The sequence below is a fragment of the Numenius arquata genome, chromosome 1, assembly GCF_964106895.1.
Source record: "Numenius arquata chromosome 1, bNumArq3.hap1.1, whole genome shotgun sequence".
Classification (NCBI taxonomy): Eukaryota; Metazoa; Chordata; class Aves; order Charadriiformes; family Scolopacidae; genus Numenius; species Numenius arquata.
The window spans coordinates 46,098,116-46,119,032 of NC_133576.1; the positions used below are offsets into that span (position 1 = coordinate 46,098,116).

The 20,917-nt window shown below is 38.3% G+C and overlaps 1 protein-coding gene across 1 annotated transcript; it reads left to right on the forward strand.

Moving 5' to 3' along the window:
- The first annotated feature begins 2,249 nt into the window (after positions 1-2,249).
- On the forward strand, positions 2,250-15,631 carry FUNDC1 (FUN14 domain containing 1). Its single transcript, XM_074153213.1, has 5 exons — positions 2,250-2,321; positions 4,340-4,496; positions 6,415-6,490; positions 13,247-13,375; positions 14,989-15,631. The coding sequence occupies exons 1-5, from the start codon at positions 2,291-2,293 to the stop codon at positions 15,064-15,066; spliced, it is 471 nt and encodes a 156-aa protein (XP_074009314.1). The 5' UTR covers positions 2,250-2,290; the 3' UTR covers positions 15,067-15,631.
- Positions 15,632-20,917: the final 5,286 nt, after the last annotated feature.

The following is a 20,917-nucleotide window of genomic DNA, read 5'->3' on the forward strand; positions in this document are numbered from 1 at the left end:
TAATCTGAGAAGTACTGCTGCATGATAGTTTAAAAACAGTAAAACCAAATATTAAGAATTTGAGCAATAGAATGTAAAAAAAAATACATCAGCCAACAGGCTCATACAATCCAAGTACAACCTTCTGGTCACCTCTCTTACTTTATTGGCACCTGACTTGGAAATCTTGCACAGACTTAAGATTGTCTCTGTCAGGCACAGGATAGGAAATTTCAAGCGCTGACTGAGACTCAAAATGAAGTTTAGGGCTGGCTATAACAACCATCCTGAAAATCCTTTCTATTATCTCTTCTACAGCCTCGTCTACACAATGAACAAGGGAAGCGAAAGGTTGCAAGAGCTCCACAGGGATGCACTCAGCCAGAAGAGTAAACAGTAGTAAAAAATTATCTTCCGGGATCTCCCCAAGAGATGGAAATAGAGCTGAAAGCCAGCCACACAAACTGCTGCAGGGTTTGCAACAGCATCCACAGCTGTGAAATTGAAAAGGACCAACAGGTCAGTCTGCATCACTCGAAGCACCTTCCCTGTTCTCCTGACCAGGAGAACATCTGCTACAGGAACCCCTATTGTGCAGCTATATGCTTGGGTATAAACCCAGACTGACAACAACCAGAAAGACCCAAAATACCTAGATAGTGGGAACCTTTCCTAGATACCATGGACGAGTCAGCAGGGTTACGTTTTGTTCAGTCTTGGCATTGTGAAGGAAGCCAGGAAAGCAGTTTTTTCAGTTTTATAGCATGCTGCCTCCCACTGCGTAACACACTCCAAAGTCTTTTGGGTTTTTTTGACAAACTGCTAGTGTTAGGAAAAAAAAAAAAAAGATTGTTATTCATTTAGCAATAAAAGTCAGCAAGCTTTTTCACTATTGATTGGGAAATGAATACCAAAACCCACAAATTTTATGCTTAAACATGAAAAGTCCAAAGATGTTAGGTGTTTGTCAAAATAATTTTTAAGAGACAAATCTGTGTTCCACACAGAAATAGATGTATTGAAAATCTTAAGGAAAACAATATATTAAGTAGTTCTGTCTGGCATGCTATTATCATGATGTTTGTGATAAAAATCAGTTAATAAGCAAATCACTATTTTATACATTAACTTCAAATTTCATACTCTGACTTCAATCTCAGGGCTGATTTAAGAAGTACCTTCATGTAGAACATATGCTGGGGTTTTTTTGTATGTTTGTTAAGGCTAGTGCAATTAAGGGATTAATTAGAATCTTAAATGCTTAGTTCACATGTTGCGAGATATGTCTCACTCTATAAATAAAGAGCTTTATGACATGGGAGAAAAGGGTTGTTTTTTTCATTATAGTTGCCAGTCTTGTGTATTGGCAGCACGAGAGTCCAAATGAGAGGCTATAAACATTTTTAAATAAGCTGTTTCCAATTTTCTTTTATGATTTGTAATAATTGAGCTCTCTTGTGTTCTTGGTGCTTATATTGACACAATGTTCCTCAAGCTGTACTTACTGTGTCAGCTACCTCTACGTTAAGGCTATAAATGTTGTGTGGAGCTGCATACGGTAAAAACAAAATAAAAGCAGTAAAATACAATTGTGTGGCTTTTAGCCCACCAAAATAACACCGACAGCACCAAAGGAGGGAATAAACTGGGGTCAGTCAATTCTAAATTTCATTTTTTCAAATGTTTCACAGTTCACAATTACTTTAACCTTTGTTCTTTGAGAGGCCTTGCATTTTGTTTTCTTTTCTGGTTATTAATTTTTATGGGACACTTAATGCCCGCAGCAACTCACGGCGCACGTTTTCAAATGTCCCCGCTGCCTGCAGCCTTTTGTCCAGCCATGCCCACTGCCACTTTTTACTTTTTACTTACAACTTTTTTTTTACACTTTTTACTTACAAGAGTTATTCTGAGACTTTTTGAGAACCTTACACATCTCACCAGTGTGAGTAAGACTCCACCGTGCAGGCAAGAAGCCCTAGGCTGCCAGCCTTCCGGCCCACCACCACAGGCCTGCAGCCTTAAGCCTTCCAACGCAGATGGGCCGAGTTCTCGCCCGGATTGAGGCGCTGACCGCCGAGAAACCGAGCCCCACAGCCTAGCCCTGCCATGAAGCAGGGCGGCCATTTGGGCGGGCCCGCCGCTGCCCCCGCCCAAATGGCCGCCCTCCCTCACAGCTGGGAACTACAGCCCCCACAATCCTCTGCGGCGCCGAAGGCGGGGGTAAACCCATGAAGTAGCAGGCGCATGCGCACCTTGGGGGTGGAGCGAGGCTGCCGCGGGCCTGGCTCCCCTGTCAACACCAGCCAAGATGGCGGCGCGGAGGCCCCGGACCGCCTCAGGTCAGTGGGCTCGGGCGGACTCAAGTGGCGACGGCCGCCTCCACCACTGTCACCACCGCCTCTGCTGGCGGCTCCGGCACTTCCCCCTCCCGGCCCCTGCCTTCTAGGCGGGAGCGGTGTGACGGGGGCGGGGTGGGAGCGGCAGGTCGGGGGGTGAAAGCCGCCTTAAAACCGAGGTGCCCTCCCAGCAGCAGGGGAACGGACGGAGGTGCCGGGCTCTGGCGTTGGCGGGGCTGGGCCGCAGGCCGGGGAACGGAACTTGCGGGGCACACCGGGGAAACGAAGAGCCGTTTCCCCCGCCTCCAGCGTCTCCGCATCTTTTAACGTGCAGCTTTTTTAAGTGCGTTGGTATGGCCTCGCCTCGCGGTGTAACGCCTTTTTGCACAGGCACAGTTGTATGTGCGTGAAGGGTATGCATAATATTATCCTGCAAGGAAAGGAATATTGGTTTTTTTTATCAATAGAAAACGCTCTAGCACTATTATTTTCCACGCAAGGTGTTATGCTTGTGTGACTTCTGATTTGAATAATATTAATTTAGGGGCAGAATTAACAAAGCTAACACTCTATGATGGTGTTTTTATGGTCTTCTCCATCTGAAGAAGTTAAACAGTTTGTACTTGGTGCCTTAAAGTTGGAAAGAAAGAACATTCAATTACAACATTTTAGCATTATGGGTCTTGTTATTTATGTTTTAGTGCTCAAGAACATTTAGGTGATAATAAAGGGAAAGAATTCATACTTACGTGTGCATTTCATGCATTCTGTAACCTTTTACCCGTACTTCTAGTAAGAAAAAAAATGGCTGACGTCCTTAAGAGAATATTTATATTTACAGTCTTTCTTTGTAATTCCAGGTAGTAACTTAACTTCTCTTCCTTTCTGGAATGTCCCAGCATCATTGCTGAACTTATTTTTCACCTTAAATATATTCAACTGAAGTGGACTTCAATTCATGTGTCTATGTTCATAGAACAATGATATGCTTTTAAGATATTTTTTTTTTAAAAAAAGATTTAATCCTCTCTACTCTTCGATGTTTGAGTATAGTTGGTGCTTAGGATCTGTAATTTGAAGTTGTAGGAGGCCTATTTTTAAAATCTTGACAGAATTGTACTGCAAGTATGGAATTTAATTAAAGTCCCAGATTCATTTATTTCATGTGTTACGGAAAAGGAACAGAAGTGTCTGTTCTTGGCTTGTTAACATATGCTAATATCTAGCCCTCTGAGGAAAACATTAGACCAGAAGTTCTCAATCTTTAGAAGTTTTGGTCTATACAGAAAAGATGTGTGTGCTTTCTCTTAAGTTAGACGTGTTTCACGTTGCTTAAGATCATAAAAGCAATTGTAGTAGGTCAGATGAAAGCCCAGCATACTGCCTGAAAGCCATCAGCTGCAGGATGAGCTAAGAAAGATTTAACAGGGTAAGCATGTACTGATACTTTCTCAGAATGTTTTTCATTTTCAGCCTAGGCCCTCGTTAGCCGTGGTTGTTGTCTTTGTGTCTGACAGCCCTTGATGTTTTGGTTTTTTTCCCCTTTAATTTGTTCTGTTGTTATTTGGAGTCCACGTCAGCTTTTGGTATCTACAGCATCCTGCAGCAACCTGTTCCACAGGTTAACTGGGGCTTCTGGTGGGTGGGGGGATGACAGAGAGGAGACGAAGACTTCCTTTTTTTTGTGTTAAACCACGTACCTGCTAGTTTCATCTGATACCACTTGGTTCTTGTACTTGAACAGGTAGGAGATTCCTGTTCACCTTTTCTGTGCAAGTCATAGATTTTATAGGTTATACCTTCCCTATAGTCCCCTCTTCCTTACCTTGAATATTGTGGCATAAAATCTCAAAATCCTGAGCTGCTTGACTACCGGCAGCCTGTATGCTGCAATTTAAACCATTGGAATAGCCAGTTAATACCAAAAATGGTTCTGTTAATGTTTGGGCTTTTTACATAGAGTGTTAATTCACTGTTAATAATTGAGAATGTAACTTTTTTCTTTTTGTTTTCTTTTCAAGAACATGACAGTGATGATGATTCCTATGAAGTGTTGGATTTAACAGAGTATGCACGGCGTCACCATTGGTGGAATCGTATGTTTGGCCGGAATTCAGGACCAATTGTAGAAAAATATTCCGTAGCTACCCAGATTGTGATGGGCGGCGTGACTGGCTGGTGAGGGAGCATCACTTTTCATAACTGTGCTAGACCTTTTACTGTGTTAGAAGACCTCTTTCCAAGGCTATTTAAAGCAGATACATTTATCTTCTCTAACAGGATTTCCCTTATCATTGATCAAGTTTATTCATATGTGAATAATTTCTTAACTCATTACTCTGACTCACCATTCTGAAGTGTTTTGTAGTATTGGTAAAATACCAGTTAGCTAAGCGAACTCTTACCAGTTACTGTGAGAAGGATTTGGGAAAATGTCAGAACTCTAAAAGTACAAGCAATAAATGGAAAATTACTGCATATAACTTTTGTTTGTATGGAAAAGCATATTTCCTTACTAGTATAGATTTAGAAACCCAGTTATAATATTATGACTAAGACATATTTTAAAGGTAAAAGAAATGAAGAAAAACAATGTGTGGCAGAATATACTTTTAAATAAGAGCCTCATTTTATAGGGACTTTTTTCCCTCCAAATTCAGCCGGAGCCATTTTGAACAAATTAACAGTCTGCTTTCATGTTAACTGAAGAGAGATACCACATGCTAAAATAATTCATGGTGAAAGCTAGGCAGCAAAGATGAGAACTTAAACTGGAAAATGTGGCCACAGTCTTAGCAGCTGTGTCAAGGTATTTGTTATTTGTCAAAGGTATTTGAATGGTATTTGTCTATTCCAATATTCTAAAAAATTTAAATTCAGTAGCACTTAAGTTAACAAAAGTTAAATTATGGTAGCACAGTAACTTTTAAAACAGAATTATACAGGATTTGGAAGATGAAATAGACTAAAAATAAAATTATCATATCCAGGCTCAGTATAGCTTTGAGAAGCGTAGGCTTAACTTTCAGTCTGATTTTTTTTTTTCTTTTTTTTTAATTTACCTCTGTAGCCTTAAATTTATTTATAAAAGTTCAATGTCTGTATGTAAACTCTGAAGCTTCTAGGGAATAGTTCATCTGGCATCCATAAAAACTGGCTTATTGAAAGATCTGGAAACTGTGTATTTCAGTATCTGTAGATGTGTATATCTCTGTGTGTGTATTCACATATATGAATACGAATTCACTATTCATATGCAGGGAGAAGAAAAATTCCTGTCTGTGTGGGCTGGTGGGGGGCGGGTCAGACACCAGCAGAGTTGCCTGGAGAAGTTATGGAACCATCAGCTTTGGAAACATTCAACTCTTGCCTAAGTTAGGACCCTGAGCAACCTGATTTAGCTCAGAGGTTGGGTCAGACTTTGCAGCTGGCCCAGTTTTGGGAAGGCAGCTGGACTAGATGACCTCCAGAGGTCCCTTCCTGCCTAAACTATTCTATGATACCGATATCTGTGCTGTTCTCTATTTGACGTGGGAGTGTTTGGAGCCTGCGAATGAGATAATTAATTTTCTGGTTGCCTTGATCCATTAAAAATAGGCTAAGGCTGTGTCCCAGCAGAGCGGCCCCGCTGATTTTAACTCTTGTGGTAGGGATGTAACTTCTTTTTACCTGAGATATTTAAGTTATGGGTTTTGTGTAGTTAATATAAATGATGCTATAAAATATTTACCTTCCGTTTGGAAACAGTTATAATGGCACTTTTATATTATTACATTGTGCTTTATTAACATGCTACATTTAATAGCAACATACAGCTTTCCTATATAGACAAGGTCTGGAGATCTCAAGCTTACTTTAACGGGGCCATCAGACAGCCATGAACTAGTAACCGTTACTCATGTTGTCTTGTGTTAGACATTATTAATTAAATATTGTTTTTATTAAATATCCTGATTTTAAAATTTAAAAATGTGAAATGATGCATTTGCTCTGTTAAATGAAAAAGTAGTAATAGTTGTAGTCAGGAATTCTGGAGTGTGGCATGTTCAGCAGACAACTTCATTGGACTGGGTTTTTTTTGTTTTGTTCTCCTAAGGTGTGCGGGATTTTTGTTCCAGAAAGTCGGAAAGCTTGCAGCAACTGCAGTAGGTGGTGGCTTTCTTCTGCTTCAAGTATGTAGCATTTCATGCTTTATAAGTTGGCAAATGTTATTTATTAAACAATAGGAAAAACACAGTTGTTGGGTGAAATTTAATTAGAACGGCTTCTTATCTGCTTCATCTTTTTAGTCTTATCAGTCAAAAATGTACATTTCAGCTGGAATATTGTGTATAAAAGAGACATTTCTAAAAATGAGTGGTAAATCAGAACCTACTCTATCCTGTAAAATAGTTTGTAGTAAGCCAAAAGAAACCTCTGTGCAGAAACAGGGATGCTGTGTGTGATTCAATATTGCCAGATTAGAGGAACTGCCTGTAAAGCTATGGTTAGGGAGATCAAGGAATTTAAGCTGTGGGTTTTTTTTTAAATAGGTTTGGGAACTTCATCAGTGCTTTAGAAGAAGTAGGCTTCTTTGGCAGTTGCTTGGAAGGCTTGCTCTGGTCCCATTATGAAGCCACGTTTTTCTCTTTTCTCTCCATGTTGTGTTTACTAGTTTAATCTCTGAAGTTTTGCTGATTTCTGATAACATCATTAAAAAATTCTGGGCTGGAAATCCAATTGAACAGAGGAATGCAATGAAGCTATCTGGCATACCGATTTGCATTTTTCATCAGATATTGTGGTTAGGAGAGGACATATTTCCCATAAGCCTTTAAATTAGATGATGAAACTTAAAGTGAAGGAGAATTTCATGTATCCTTCTGTAAGATGCCAAGTAATTCTTAATTTCTTTATTGGTGTTTTTCATGTCTTAATACCCGTGAGCTTGTCAGTTTTCCTTATATCATTCTAGAGAAAATAGACTGGTGCCTACTTAAGTTCAGTAACATAACATTTTTTGAGAAAGGATGTTAAAGATATATATATGTGTGTATATATATTTTTTTTTTTTTTCTAATTCTTTCCAACATCACCCTGGACAATTTCTGAAAGGCATATCCCACTTTTAGTTACTCCTTTGATTGTAATGGCTGTTGCAGTCAACCATCCATCAGGAAGGCTTGGGAGGTAGCTCTGATTGCTGCTCTGTAATGCATCAAAATGTCACAGTTGTGTGAAGTACTCTTACTTCCTTCATGATCATGTTCTCTCCTGCTTTGGGATTTATTTTTGTTGGTTTTGTTTTTTTTTTTTTAAGCCCCATGTTAAACATTTAACTGAACTGCAGCACTCTATGTGAGAATGAATGCTCTTGGAACTATTTGGTTTGTTTTCGACAGATATAAAATGTATTATATTTTTAATGACTCAAAAGCAAGCATCAACAACAATGTAAAAAGTCAAAGGGAAATAATTTTGATATGAAGCTTTATAGTATTACCATTCATTCCACTTCACCGTTGCGCATTGATGACCTTAAATTTCCTGGAAATCACTGGTTATTGGGCTTGTACCTAAACATAGGGTTGAATTTTACAAGGGTGTGGAATCTGAAATGGTTTAGAATCATCCAGATGTAAATTTTTTGCAAAATGTGCTGTGCCGACAGATTAATCAATTTGGTGGAGTACTCTGGACTTCTTTAGCCCATAACGTGTGTTTCTGAATGATAAAGGAAGAAGTAAATCTTTATATATATACACAGTGGATTTCGAAGTACTCCTCATCCTTTTCATGTAGTTGACTTAAAGATCTGAATCTCTATTCCCATGTTACATGCCTTTGGTCTTAACTCTTTTAATGAAAATTCTTATCTAAGTATGACTGAAGAGCCTACAGAACAGAGGCCTGGCATCCAGGGGTAGCAGGCAGAATGTTACCTACAGGTGCCTTCATTAGTACTTCAGAGTACAGAAAGCCAAAGAGTCAAAATTAAGACCTATAGACAAAGAAAAATAGAAGTTGCTTAAAACACAGTACTTGTGCAGCATTTTTGCTTGTTGAGCTGTGAAGCTTTAGGAGCTTTCCTGTACAGCGAATAGATTTGCTGTGTGTTTGAGTGTCTGATTTCTTAGTTGATCTCATTTACAGTGTATCTGAAAAGGAATATTATCCAAGAGGAAAAAATGAGTTGCATATTTTGATTGAGTTGTCTATATCTTTAATTAAGTAAGATCAGATTCTCTTGGAAGGGAATGAAGTAAATGCCTTGGTCTTTCATTTTAATTCAAAACGTTTTGCATTTTAAAGCTGAGTCATAAATTCTATAGTGTAATTACATTTCTGTAGTCTTTAATTTTTTCATTTAAAGATCACACATCGTGATTTTAATTTCCCTATGAATACATGTTCAGTGCTTCCCCTGAGTGGGCAGAGGAGCATTTCAGCACATGACTAGAAACTTCCTTTTTATCTGTAAATTTCTCTCAAGTTGCAGCTGTCATTTCAACTGCTGATTGCAATATTGACGTTGTAATTACCTGCTAAAAAAGAACTACTACAGAAGGCAAGATTTTTGACTGAAGCCCATCTAGTGAAACATTTCAGTCCTGAAATTAAAAAAAAATGCATTTTTTCTTCAGCATGTGGTAACTTCATCTCAAGAAATCTAATATGAAACTGAAAGCAGTATGTTTTTGGAGTGTCAGTTGGTACAAGAAACAAAAAAGATTTTTCAGATTTTTGTAAGTGATCTAGAAGTTTTTCAGTCTTGATACAGATTAAGCAAGGAGTAGTCTGAGGAAGAGAATAAAAATTACATTAGGGAATGCATAGTTTTCAAAATTAAGATCTAGTATCACATCTTTGGCCGGATGTTTCAACAGCTTGATTTGATCAATTAATTATCTTTTTTTTTATTGAAATATATGCAGTTCTTCAAATACGCTGGTATAAGACCAATACCTATGCACTATATTAAGGAAAATATAATTCATTTCTCATAGCAAGTAAAGGATTTTCCTTGTATAACTTCTAGTTTATACAGCACAGTTTAGTGAAATCCTGAAGAGTGGGGAGGTATGAATTTATGTAGTTCTGCTATAATGAATTAGTTAAAAACAAATGTTCTTAATGCGTGCCTGCTCTCTCTGTGTTTTTAAGCTCCTGTATCCTTGGTAATGGTTTCATTGCTTTTTGCTCTGTAATCAACCTACAAATTGCAGGTTTTTCCATTGTTTGTTGACTATTTAATCATAAAACTGTATTTTTGTTCAGTTATTTGTGCTTTCACTAATACATTTTGCTTTGTCCCATTAATATGCCATTGATGAATTCAGTTCAGTTCTTCATTAAACTATTTCCTAACTAAAAAATTAAACCTCTGAAAACAACACAAGAAGCAAAATAAACTCTAAAGATATCCTTGGCTCTATATTGTATGGGGGTTTAGTGATACCGTGCCATGATGATGTTGTGGCATCTCAGTGAAGTGGGGAGAGAACAACATGCTTCTGGGAGTGGGGACTTAATAATAAGAAAGAATTGTAATCAGTTCTGTGTTGAATACCCCACTTCACAATTGATGTCTGCAGACTTTGAGGGAACGTTTAGCGGAATAGCCAAAGCAAATGGTAATTGGAAGTTACGCTTTTAAAGGAATACCATTTTTCTGGTGGGTTTTGAAAGGAAATGGAGGGGCATCATTCTCAGCCTTTGTAAATTGGAGTAGTTTCACTGGTTACAGTGGAGCTGCGTCAGCAGATGGTGGCTGAAGATACCTCCTCTGCAGTTTTAACTCTTAAAAAATGTTGTATCATTTCTCAGTCCGTCCTTATCTGTATATTGAAGTTAGAGACTTGTCAGATCTGTACTGGAAACTGGTTGAGCATGATGGGGATTGCTACCTATCTAAATACCAGAAAATACCTAAAAGTATACATGGCTTCTCTATGCTGCGCAAGCAGCTGAGCACAGGGAGCTTGCCTGTACTTTCTGGGCTTGGTTGGGCTTTTTTAGTGTGAGAGCTTTTGTCTTTAAGGAAGTTAAAACTCTTTTATTCCATCTTTCCATATAAATTTTTTTGCTCTTAAATGTTTTTTGCTCATTACTGTTAATAATGTTTTACAATAACGAAGTACTTTCATGCCTTTCTAGTATCACCCACAAAATGAAGTCTTCCCTTTAGATCTCTGTTTTCTTTGATTAGTGTAGAGAAAAAGGCACGTATTTTTAGTATTCCTGAATGGATGTGTTTTTTTCAATTGCCTTTTTAGAAAAAAATCCATTATTTTTTCAACAGTTCTGGAAGATCTTGAATAAAAATAAATTTTACTAATGTGATATACAAGAGAGAGATATGTATATAATATATATTATTCCATTATCATATATATTTCTGTATAGATATATAGATATACACACACACCCCCTATATGGCTCTTTTAAGAATATATATATATCTCTACGTATAGATCTATGTGGCTTTAATATATAGAAGTATGGAACTGAAAATGGAATACTGTTATTTTAGTTTCTCTGTTATTGTAGGGGCTGGGTTTAAAAATAATAATGAACTTGAAGAATTTCTATTTATATATATTTACTGTTATAAGTGAGTAGGTTTTTTTTATGATGTATTAGGGTCTAAAAATCAAAGTCTGTCTCACCAACATTTGAGTTCAGTGGAGTTTTTTCTGCGCTTACAAAATTATGTAATCAGTAGGATTACAGCCAAAGTAGATATGACACAGGCTCTGACTATCACTTCAGTGAAGTACAGGGGTTTTCTCCTCTCAGTTATAAATTTTATATTCAAAACATTGTCCTCTGTTGCTTATTTCATAGATATGTACAAACACTCAAAAGCAGAACTTAAGATCTCTGCTACTAACTTCAGGGAGAAAAGTAGTATAATTTTTATTGTGTAAACTGGAGTTTTGATACAAATGTAAGTTTTACCTACTGGAGAGCTGAACAGAACTTAATTAAAAACCTCCGTCTCATCTTTGTACTGTATTGATAACTGAGCTAACTAAATTAGTCTCGATTAGATGTCTCTTTTAAAATCCATTTGCTTATATATATATTTTTTTTTTTTTCTGTTTTACAGACAAGCAAATACATGAGAATTTCTTACCTTGTGTTGGACTGGGTAAATCAGTCCATATTTAGTTTTCATTTTTGTGAGTTAGAAGGCACCAAATCAATTATTGGGACCTTTTTGAAATTCTTATGGTAATGGTAAATTCATAAAATAAAAATTTCCCCAGTATGCAGTGGTTTTTTTTTTCTTTCCTGGTATGTCATCCAGTGACTGGATGTGCAACCAGTACAGCTTTAAAACTGGTTTCATGTTTTCATACTGTACAGACAGCTCCTAATTAGCTGTCCCTGCCTGACCCTATTGCCTGTGTGGATAAATGGTTATACAATAGACAAGAAAGGTCAATGAAGCTCTTATGTTCTGAGGTATGAAGTAAAGGAGAGTATAATATTTAATAAGTTCATTTTGCATTTGTCCAGGGAATTGTTTTTTTAAATCTTGAGCAAAAATGGAAGCTGAAGTTTACTTTCTTACATAGGTGGTCTTTTAGGAGCATCATTCTGAATTCTGTATGACACTTTTTTCATTTTAGTTTTTTTTCAGGATCATGAAATTCTAATTTGTGGTGAAATATGTTGCTTAATTATTGTGGCTATTGTAAAACAAGCTGGATGGTATAATTTTAGTTATTTGGTAGAAAGAGCTATGTGAAAGTCAAAATTTAGTGCCTGTAAGCGATGCAAAACATTTCTTTTTATGCCAAACGTAATAAATTGTATATTTAAATCTATTCCACAAAAGTTCATTATCTGTGGCTTTTATTTACTGAGTATACCGTTTGCGTAGAATGCTGTTACATAAGTTACCTGAATTTGTCAAACATGTCCTTAAGAAGGACTTGAGAAATCTCAATCTTCATAAAGAGTTTTTTGTATAACAGTAATTTACCTGTAAAGTTTGTCTTAGCAGTTAAAATAAGCAGTAATCCTTCGTTTTGATTTTTTTCCTCTCTTTTTTTTTTTCCCGACGAATGAGTTGTTTAACTGTTCTCTAGAGAATGCAGTAATTGCCAGATTTCTATTTTTTTTTTAAGCTATCATCCTATAAACATTTAAATATGTATTTGTGAATTGTCTTAAGGAAATTGGTGGGACTGTCAGTGTTGGTCAAGTAACTTTTTTCCAGTATCAAATCTTAGTAAGACAAATAAGGCAGGGGGTTGGGATGATGGTTAAACATGCTAAAAATCTCATGGGTCTTGTTTAAGCATTTTGGGAGTTTGAGTGTAAATTGCTATGAGCAATCCCCCAAAGCTCACCCATTTTGCTGATGTTACAGAACTTGTGCCATACACAGGCCATGTTATTTTTCTACTTACTGGCTTTTTTTTTGATTTATAGAAAGTATGAGAATTCTCTCGTATCAGATACCTTTTTGTTGGACAGTTTAAATGATGTAGGATAAAGTAATAGTTTCCAGTATTTTTAAGGATGATTTGGATTAGCCCCAGATACTCTGTCACAAATCAGAATTCCACAATTCTGAAAGAAGCTGAAATGAAACAGTTTTTTCGTTGTTGTCCTATCAATGTGTCCTTTCCTTACAATTAAAGTTGTAGTAAATGTTGAAAGAAAAACATTGTTATTTAAAGCTTTTATAACTAAAGAATAGAGAACTGGTAAAATCAACAAGAGTCTACTGAACTTTACCATTGCTTGTTCTAATCTCAACTACTGTTGTGGTGGAAAATGTTAGTGTTTGAAGCAGGGTATCTGCTGTAATTGGAACAATGTCTTTTTCTGTATCTGTAATAAAAAAACCAAACTTTGTAGGCCCTAAGACATTGTATTTTGACTCATGAAATGTTAACTACAGCTGTACTAAATTCTCTTTATTTTCCTAGATCGCTAGTCATAGCGGATACGTACAAGTTGACTGGAAGAGAGTTGAAAAAGATGTAAACAAAGCAAAAAAACAGTTAAAAAAGCGTGCAAATAAGGCAGCACCTGAAATCAATACTCTAATTGAAGAGGTAAGTCTGAGGTGATAAATTGTTTCTACCAGCCGGTTTTTCTTACCTTCCACTGGAGGTGATGATTAGTTGAAAATGCAGGTGCAAAACTGGAAGGAATCAGAAATGGTCTAGCTGTATGTTTTATTAAAAGTTATCAGATTGTACTCTTTTATTCATTTAGCTGTTTTGTTCACTCTTAAAGATGACACAAACTTCAACGTTAACGCATTTCTACGGCTGCTACGGTTCAGGGTCTGCCATCAGCTTTGCCATTTAGTCTGTGCAGATTCTTGGCTAGTGAGAAAGCAGTAAGGTCATGACACGGTACAAAGTTGAGGGTGTTGCGGTTGAAACACGGTAGCTATGAAGACAAAACCCAAATTGTCTTAGATTGCTGATAACGCAATTACTTGGTTGGAAAAGACTGACCTTTCTTTCTGGAGAAAAGCTATAACCACTTCCTAACTAGACTTGTGGTTTTTATCTCATTTTTCTACAGTTCGAAGAATATCTGTCTTCAGAATCTGTCAGTTAGATACTATGTTGAAAAGAGGTAGCCTGTGGTACTGGTCAGTGTCACTGAGTCTATTTTATTCTGTCATTTGAAGACTTTTATTTAATTGATTCATCTTAAAAAAAAAAAGTACGTTTAGCCTGTTTTTACATATTTTCAAATTTCATACAAACAATCTTAAGTTTCTTTCTTAGTAACTGTGAATCCTGACTTGGAATATGTTGCAAGCAATGTAACAGCAACCAAACTAGTGCTTTTGTAATTAAGAGCTTTGACTTCAGATTTAACGTGTATGGAGTGACACATAGATTGCTAAAAGTTAACTTAAATTTTAATGTAAGTGTGAAGTTGAAGTTCAAGAGAAATGGTTTTCTAACTGTTTCCATACCCCAATTAGCTTAACCTGCACTTCTCCATCACCCTGCAGAAATGGGTGGGACAGGATGGGGTTTTTGGTTGTTTCCTTTTTTTAAAAAAAAAATATTGTGTTACTTTCTTGTAATTGTGCACTAGTAGCACAATTGTTTCAGGTGGAGGATTTATGAAATGGCACATGTTTGATATAACATGCTGTATTCTGTGCTATTACTTAATGAAATATTGTATACAAATGTCGTCATACATAAGTGGCTTTTGTAGCAATAAGTTGTTAGGAAACTGGCTCATAATGGAGTGACATGTGGGGTTTGTTTGGTTTTTTTTTTCCCAATGATCTAATCTTTCAAAACCCAATATTTTTTTAAACTTTTTTTCACGTAATTAAAATTGAAGTGATGGTAGTGCTTGTGCTTTTTTGCCAAGGGAGTTTGTAAAACATCTGTCTTGTTTTAATCAAAACAAGAGTGGTATTGGCATGAAATTACTATGACAATTCCTTTGTATTTTGACTTTCAAAATAGTAACTGTGTTTTAAATATATTGTTTAAGGCAGCTGAGAGTCAGTTTTCACTCCATTGGTGCCAGCAGTTGCCACCTCATTTTATATGTTTTTTAAAAACGTTGCTTCCCCCCCTCCATAATTTTAGTATTCTTGTTTCCAGGCAATTAGGATAAGTATTAAATGTTACAATCAAACACAACTGACTCAGTCCTTTACGAATACTATTTTTCTTCTCAGTCAACAGAATTTATCAAACAGAACATCGTGGTGTCCAGTGGATTTGTTGGAGGCTTTTTGTTAGGCCTGGCATCATAAGGACCTGAATAGTCTCTTCCCGATGGCATTGATGGCAGCAAAGAACAGTTGTGGTGACGCGCTGTCTTAAAGCAGTGTGGGTCACTGGGCCTTCTGGAGCAGGACGAGTGGACTAGCTAGACAGCTTGGAAGCGCTTACATTTCAGGCTTTTGCCTCTCGAAGCTTGGCAAAACTAGGATTTGCTGAAAAACTGTGCAGTGTGCTGCTCATAGCATTTCTGGGCAAAACTGGTTCATCTTCATCATGACTATTCTTCTATGACCTTTCAAGATCTAGCATTTTTTAAAATGTTATTCTTGGAATGTAGATATGTAACCATACTTTAAGAAAGAAAGCTCCATTTCTATGTTTTCGGTTAAATATTGTTTATTTAAAAGTATTTTTCTTCATGCTGTAGTAAATAGTATCAATGACTACATAATGTATATGATATTGTAGTTTCAGCCTCATGGCTGTCCATGTTCTTTAGAAGGTACTGCAATAATCTATGTATCTGTAATACCTTTTTACAGAGTATTAAATAACAGAGAATCATGAGCTTATTAAAGATGAAAATTAACTTTGACTCTGGCCTTTGTGTATGCAGAAAATAAGAAAGTCTCATGTTTATAGCCTGCAGGCATCTGGTACAAATATTTGCAGAGATACTTGTGATATTTGTGTGCTAAGTAACTATGTATGTATGTTATTTTTCCCAGATGCGTAGGCGGGCGTAAAACTCATTGGTAAAGCTGTAGCACATAGATAATCGTTGGGAGCACAGACTCTACAGTGATCTGATGCTTGTGTCGCACTCAGTAAACCACGGAGGTCGTTTCAGACATCAGTAGTTGGTGAGGTGAAGAGATGAGGCTTCTGTCCGAGCACTCTGCAAGGGCCAGTACTTGGTAGGGCTCGATAGGATGTGGGTGCGATGTGCCTGGAATGAACGGAAGGCGGCTCTTGCAGTCAGTTTTAGCGGGAAATGATACTTGCATATTCACCTCTGTTGCCACTATGTTCTCCCCAACTTAGACATTTCTTTTTTTTTCCTCCATTGTCACTTAATTTGACTTTTTTCCAGTCTTTTTTCAGTGGTGCCCAGTGAAGAGGACAGGAGGAAATAGGCACAAACTTGAACATAAGAAATTCCATCTAAACATGAGGAGGAACTTCTTTACTTTGAGGGTGGCACAGCCCTGGAACAGGCTGCCCAGAGAGGTGGTGGAGTCTCAGTCTCTGGAGTCATTCAAAATCCGCCTGGACACGTTCCTGTGCAGCCTGCTCTAGGTGGACCTGCTCTGGCAGGAGGGTTGGACTGGATGATCTCCAGAGGTCCCTTCCAACCCCATATCATTCTGTGATTCTGTGACTTTCACTGTCTAGGGTGTCAGCTATGGAAAATGAGGGTACAGCTTGGCTTCAGTTAGCATATTGGGAGAGTGCCTATGTCTGGGAAGTCTGGGAAAGCAAATGGGACTTTATTTCCTCAATGCGATTGCTGCTTCCACCTTTGACAGGTCAGAATAGGAAGCGGATTCTAAAGGAGATTGGAGGCATAATTGTGGATGGGCTGGAAAATTTAATCTCAAGTAGGTTTTTAAGGTGGTTTTGGTAATTCATTACTAGGTTATTCTAAAGAAGTTGAGAATCCGAACAAAGGCTTAAAGCATTTTTTTGCACTTCAAACTTGTGAGCCTTTTAGAAATTTCTGCCCAAGAAGGACTGTTTGCTCGGCCCCGATTTCTGTTTTTTACTGTACCAGCAAGTTAATGTGATACAGAGTCTCTTTCACGCAGATTCTGTTGGGTTCGTGTCTGAACAACGATAGTGATTCATTAGCATCAGATGGATATAAACTTTGGATGCACAGGACGTGGGGTGAACATCCATCAGCTGGGCTGTACGTGAAAGGCATTTGACATAGTAACCCAGTATATATTTAGATTTAGTTGCATCTGTGGACTTCAGAGATCTGTGTTGCACGTTGACTTCATACATGAGTGCTTGTGGCCAAGGTAAGTTACAAAGCACATTAGGCGTATCTGCGAGGTTTAAGGGTTTAGTTAAGCTAAAGTCTGTTGAAGACTTCTGAAAGTAAAAGATAACACCCATCCCCCTGCACCAAACCAAAACCAAGGTCACAAATAACATGCTAGCATCCTAAATATTTTGTTTCAAGGTGAATATCTAAAGCTGTGTAAACACAATTGTTGCAGTTTATTGGAAATGGGAAGCCCAAGAAAGAATGTGCATGGTGGGTCATCTGGGATTCAAAGAAAAATTAAGAAAGATGAAAATGTTAAAACGTGAAAGTTGCTTTGACTTAGTGTTCAGTCCAAAGGATAATGGGAAGGTAACGAGTCAGCTCTTTTCTGCTGGTGAAGCTAATGGATTTTTGGCATGTCAGAAGAGTTGCTGAAGCCAACTGACGTGAGTCACCCACCCCAACTGCAGTGAGCTCAGGCGTTCTGAAGGGCTTTGGGAATGAAGTGACCACCTCAGTAGCTTGTATTTTTAAAAAGTGTACTCTGGAAGGATTTTAAGGGGGCGTCTTTTAGTGTGCTTGCTAAAAGGACCGCTCATTTGACCCAGGGAATATACTTCATAGTTAGAATTTAAAAATAAATAAATAAGAAAACCTTATATAGATCAGTATGCAAAACTGATTTCTGCAGAGGGAAGTTGTTCCGCTATTATTCTCTTGCCATTTTCTGAGATTCTCGGTAAGGCAGTGAATAAAAGAACTGACTGAATTAAATATATTTGAGGGTTTCATTATTTTTTTAAGCCCTTGGAATAAGAGCTCTAATGTAGATGTAAAACTGTCTGAGGGACAAAAGAAGTGGGGAGAAATGGTATAATTGAAACGGTGAGTACTGGTGGTTTGTATTAGGATTGGCCTTACGTAAATGCATTCATGACTTAAGGAGAATGACTGCTGGCGCAGCAATACTCGCTCAGTGAGGTAGAGGGGATGCTGCCAGGAACTGCAGCTAGAGCTGACAGGGTGAGGAGATTGATGGAGTGGCAGACTTTGATAAACATAAAGTACTGAGGCACATAAATGCAACTTTTCTTGCAAATACCCGAGTTTTTATACATGTCAGCTCAGAACAGAGTCTTGTATGTCGCTGTGCATAAGGGAATGCTCTATAAAGTTACAGTCAGAAAAAAGAATGGAATTATCGAGAACAGAATGGAGCATAACGGAAATACTATGTTTCTGGTGGTAAATTCTTCTCTGGGATTATTTCACAGTTACTCTTACCCTCAGAAAAACTAATGCAGACCTAAGAAGATTCAGAGAAGGGTGAAATAAAGATTGAAGAAAAAATTTTTGAAGAGCATTTTTTTGGGGGAGGGTGGGGGAGGGGAACTTCAATGATAGAAAGCAGATAATTAACAAGGAAAGTGTTAGAAATATGTAAATTAATGGAGGGCTGAGCCAGCAGTTCTGTGCTTTTTATTGTATAGCCGAAAGCTTAACTGAAAGGTGGAAAACATGAACCTAGCACGGGGAAATGGCTTTTCAGAGGAGGTGTGATTGGTCCATGGAGCTCATTTGCAGTGTGTGCTAATGAAACCAGGGAACAGGCTCCGATCAGGAAAAGATGGGGCAACACCGAGGTAAATTGCAGGAGTGCTCAGTTATATCTAAGGATGCAAGAAAAACAACTTCAGGTTTCTCTGGCCATAGCTTATACTGCTTGGTGAAGTTCATGATAAAATCATTCTTGGGATCAGATTATCCTACCTTTGCCTTCTACAGGCTGGTCTGGTTTTTTCCCCCTCAAAGAGTTGTTACCGGGCACTTTTCGAAATAGAATACTAAGTTAAATGACTGACTAAGGCATACCATATATCCCTCTAGTGAACAGCTGTTGAAAGATTACTAAATGAGTTTTGGGAGAGATTGCTAATAAATAATCTATTTATTTTGCATTATCTTAATGGCATAATCAATTCTTCTGATTTTTCTTTTTATTTAGTTAAAGCAGCATTGGGCAGTAAGTTTTAATGTAAAGTGAGATGACTGGTTGGTCAGAACCAGTGTGATCTGATTACTGAATTTTAAGAGGTTAGAATTTGGCTAAATCTTTGAAAACTGGTTCTGTTTTAGCAGCCAGATCGAAAATTAAAATATTGTAGTTAAAGATATAGATGCCTCCTACATTCAAGCGCATTTGTAATGAGGTTTTAAGAAGGGGGGATGCTTACGGAGTAGAACAAAGAAGTCGATACTGTAATTCAAAATTGATGCCTGTGCAGACTTTTTTTTTTTTGTATTATAGTTCAAAAATTAGACAGGAATGATAAGCTTAAAGATCTGGTTTTTTCCTTGTCTGATTAGGAAGCAGGTCTGATGCCATATGGGGATGTCCCAGTAGTGGGATAAATGGAAAAGTTGATGTTTGTTATTTTGGGGCAATTTGGGGAGCGGGTGGTGAGTTCTTAACTACTGAGACAGCTGATATTCATTCAGGACCTGTAAGACCAGAAGCCAATTTTAATTAATATAATTGTAGGGTGGGTTGCCACAAAGCAGGTCGTGCTGATCCGGCACAGCCTGAAAACGCGGTTGGGTTTGGCCCCACATTCCAGCCAAGAGACCATCTAAATCTTGGAGTGCTGAGCGACGTGGTGCAGAGACCTAATGTGGGCTTGTGTGCTCGTGCACTGGACTGGAAACAGCAGGGCCAACCCTAGCACGAGTGGTGCCATGCTTTAGCCAAGAAACAGAATCACAGAATCTTCATGGTTGGAAGGGACCTTTGAGATCATTAAGTCCAACGACAAAAAAACCCCAAATCAACCAACCAAACAAAACCCAAAACAAACACCCTCCCACAACACACCCACAAACAGACACAACCCAACAATCTCGGGCAGTAGAGCATGCCCTGAAGTACCATGTCTACAGGGATGGCGACTCCACCACCTCCCTGGGCAGGCTGTTCCAGTGCCTGACCACTCTCTCAGTAAAGCAATTCTTCCTAATATCTAATCTAAACCTCCTCTGCCGCAACTTCAGACCATTTCCTCTGGTCCTGTCATAATTCACTGGGGAGAAGAGGCCAACACCCACCTCTCTACAACCTCCTTTCACGGAGTTGTAGAGGGCAATGAGGTCCCCCCTCAGCCTCCTCTTCTCCAAACTAAACCTTGCTGGACCCAAGCTTGCTCAATTTACGGCTTGGGTAAAACAATAAAACATTAACAGATTTGACTAATTCAAGGGTTCAGCACTCAAGGAGGTCCTCTGCCTCCCTCACCTTCTCTTCTTGTCCCCTGACCTCTGTGCCCTCAGATTCTCAGTGTGCTCCTACCTCCTGCTTTTGTTTTTCCTGCCGCTTTTTTTTTTTTTTTTTTTTTTTCCTGCCTAGAATAGAGCACCACAGCATTTGCTACTGCTGATCTGTGAAAAAGAGCGCTTGAAAGTGGGATGAAGTTGGGGAATGAATCCCACAAGTCAATTCACCTCTTGGGCTATCTGCCAGCTGATACTTCTGGGTTAGAGAGCTCAAAGAAGCTGGAGGCCGCATACAGTTACCTCTTCCTGGGAAACCTTTCCTGCTTCCTTGACCGGTACCCTACCTGCCAAACCAGAAGGTATTTTGGTATGAGAGATCCGTAGTCTGTCCTGCTGATGCCAGCTGTTGTGGGGATGTGTCTCAGCAGTCATAGGAGTGAGGACAGAAACTTGGGTCTCATCTCCTCAAAGTTTACCTAAAATCATTGCTAAATAGTGAAATGTGCTGCTTGAAGTGGAAATGCTTTAGAAGGGAAGAAGGAAGGAAGGAAAGGGAGGGAGGGAGGCTGGTTGGTTACAGCCAGGATATTTTGCTGTCTGTTTGGTAGCATGCTTAC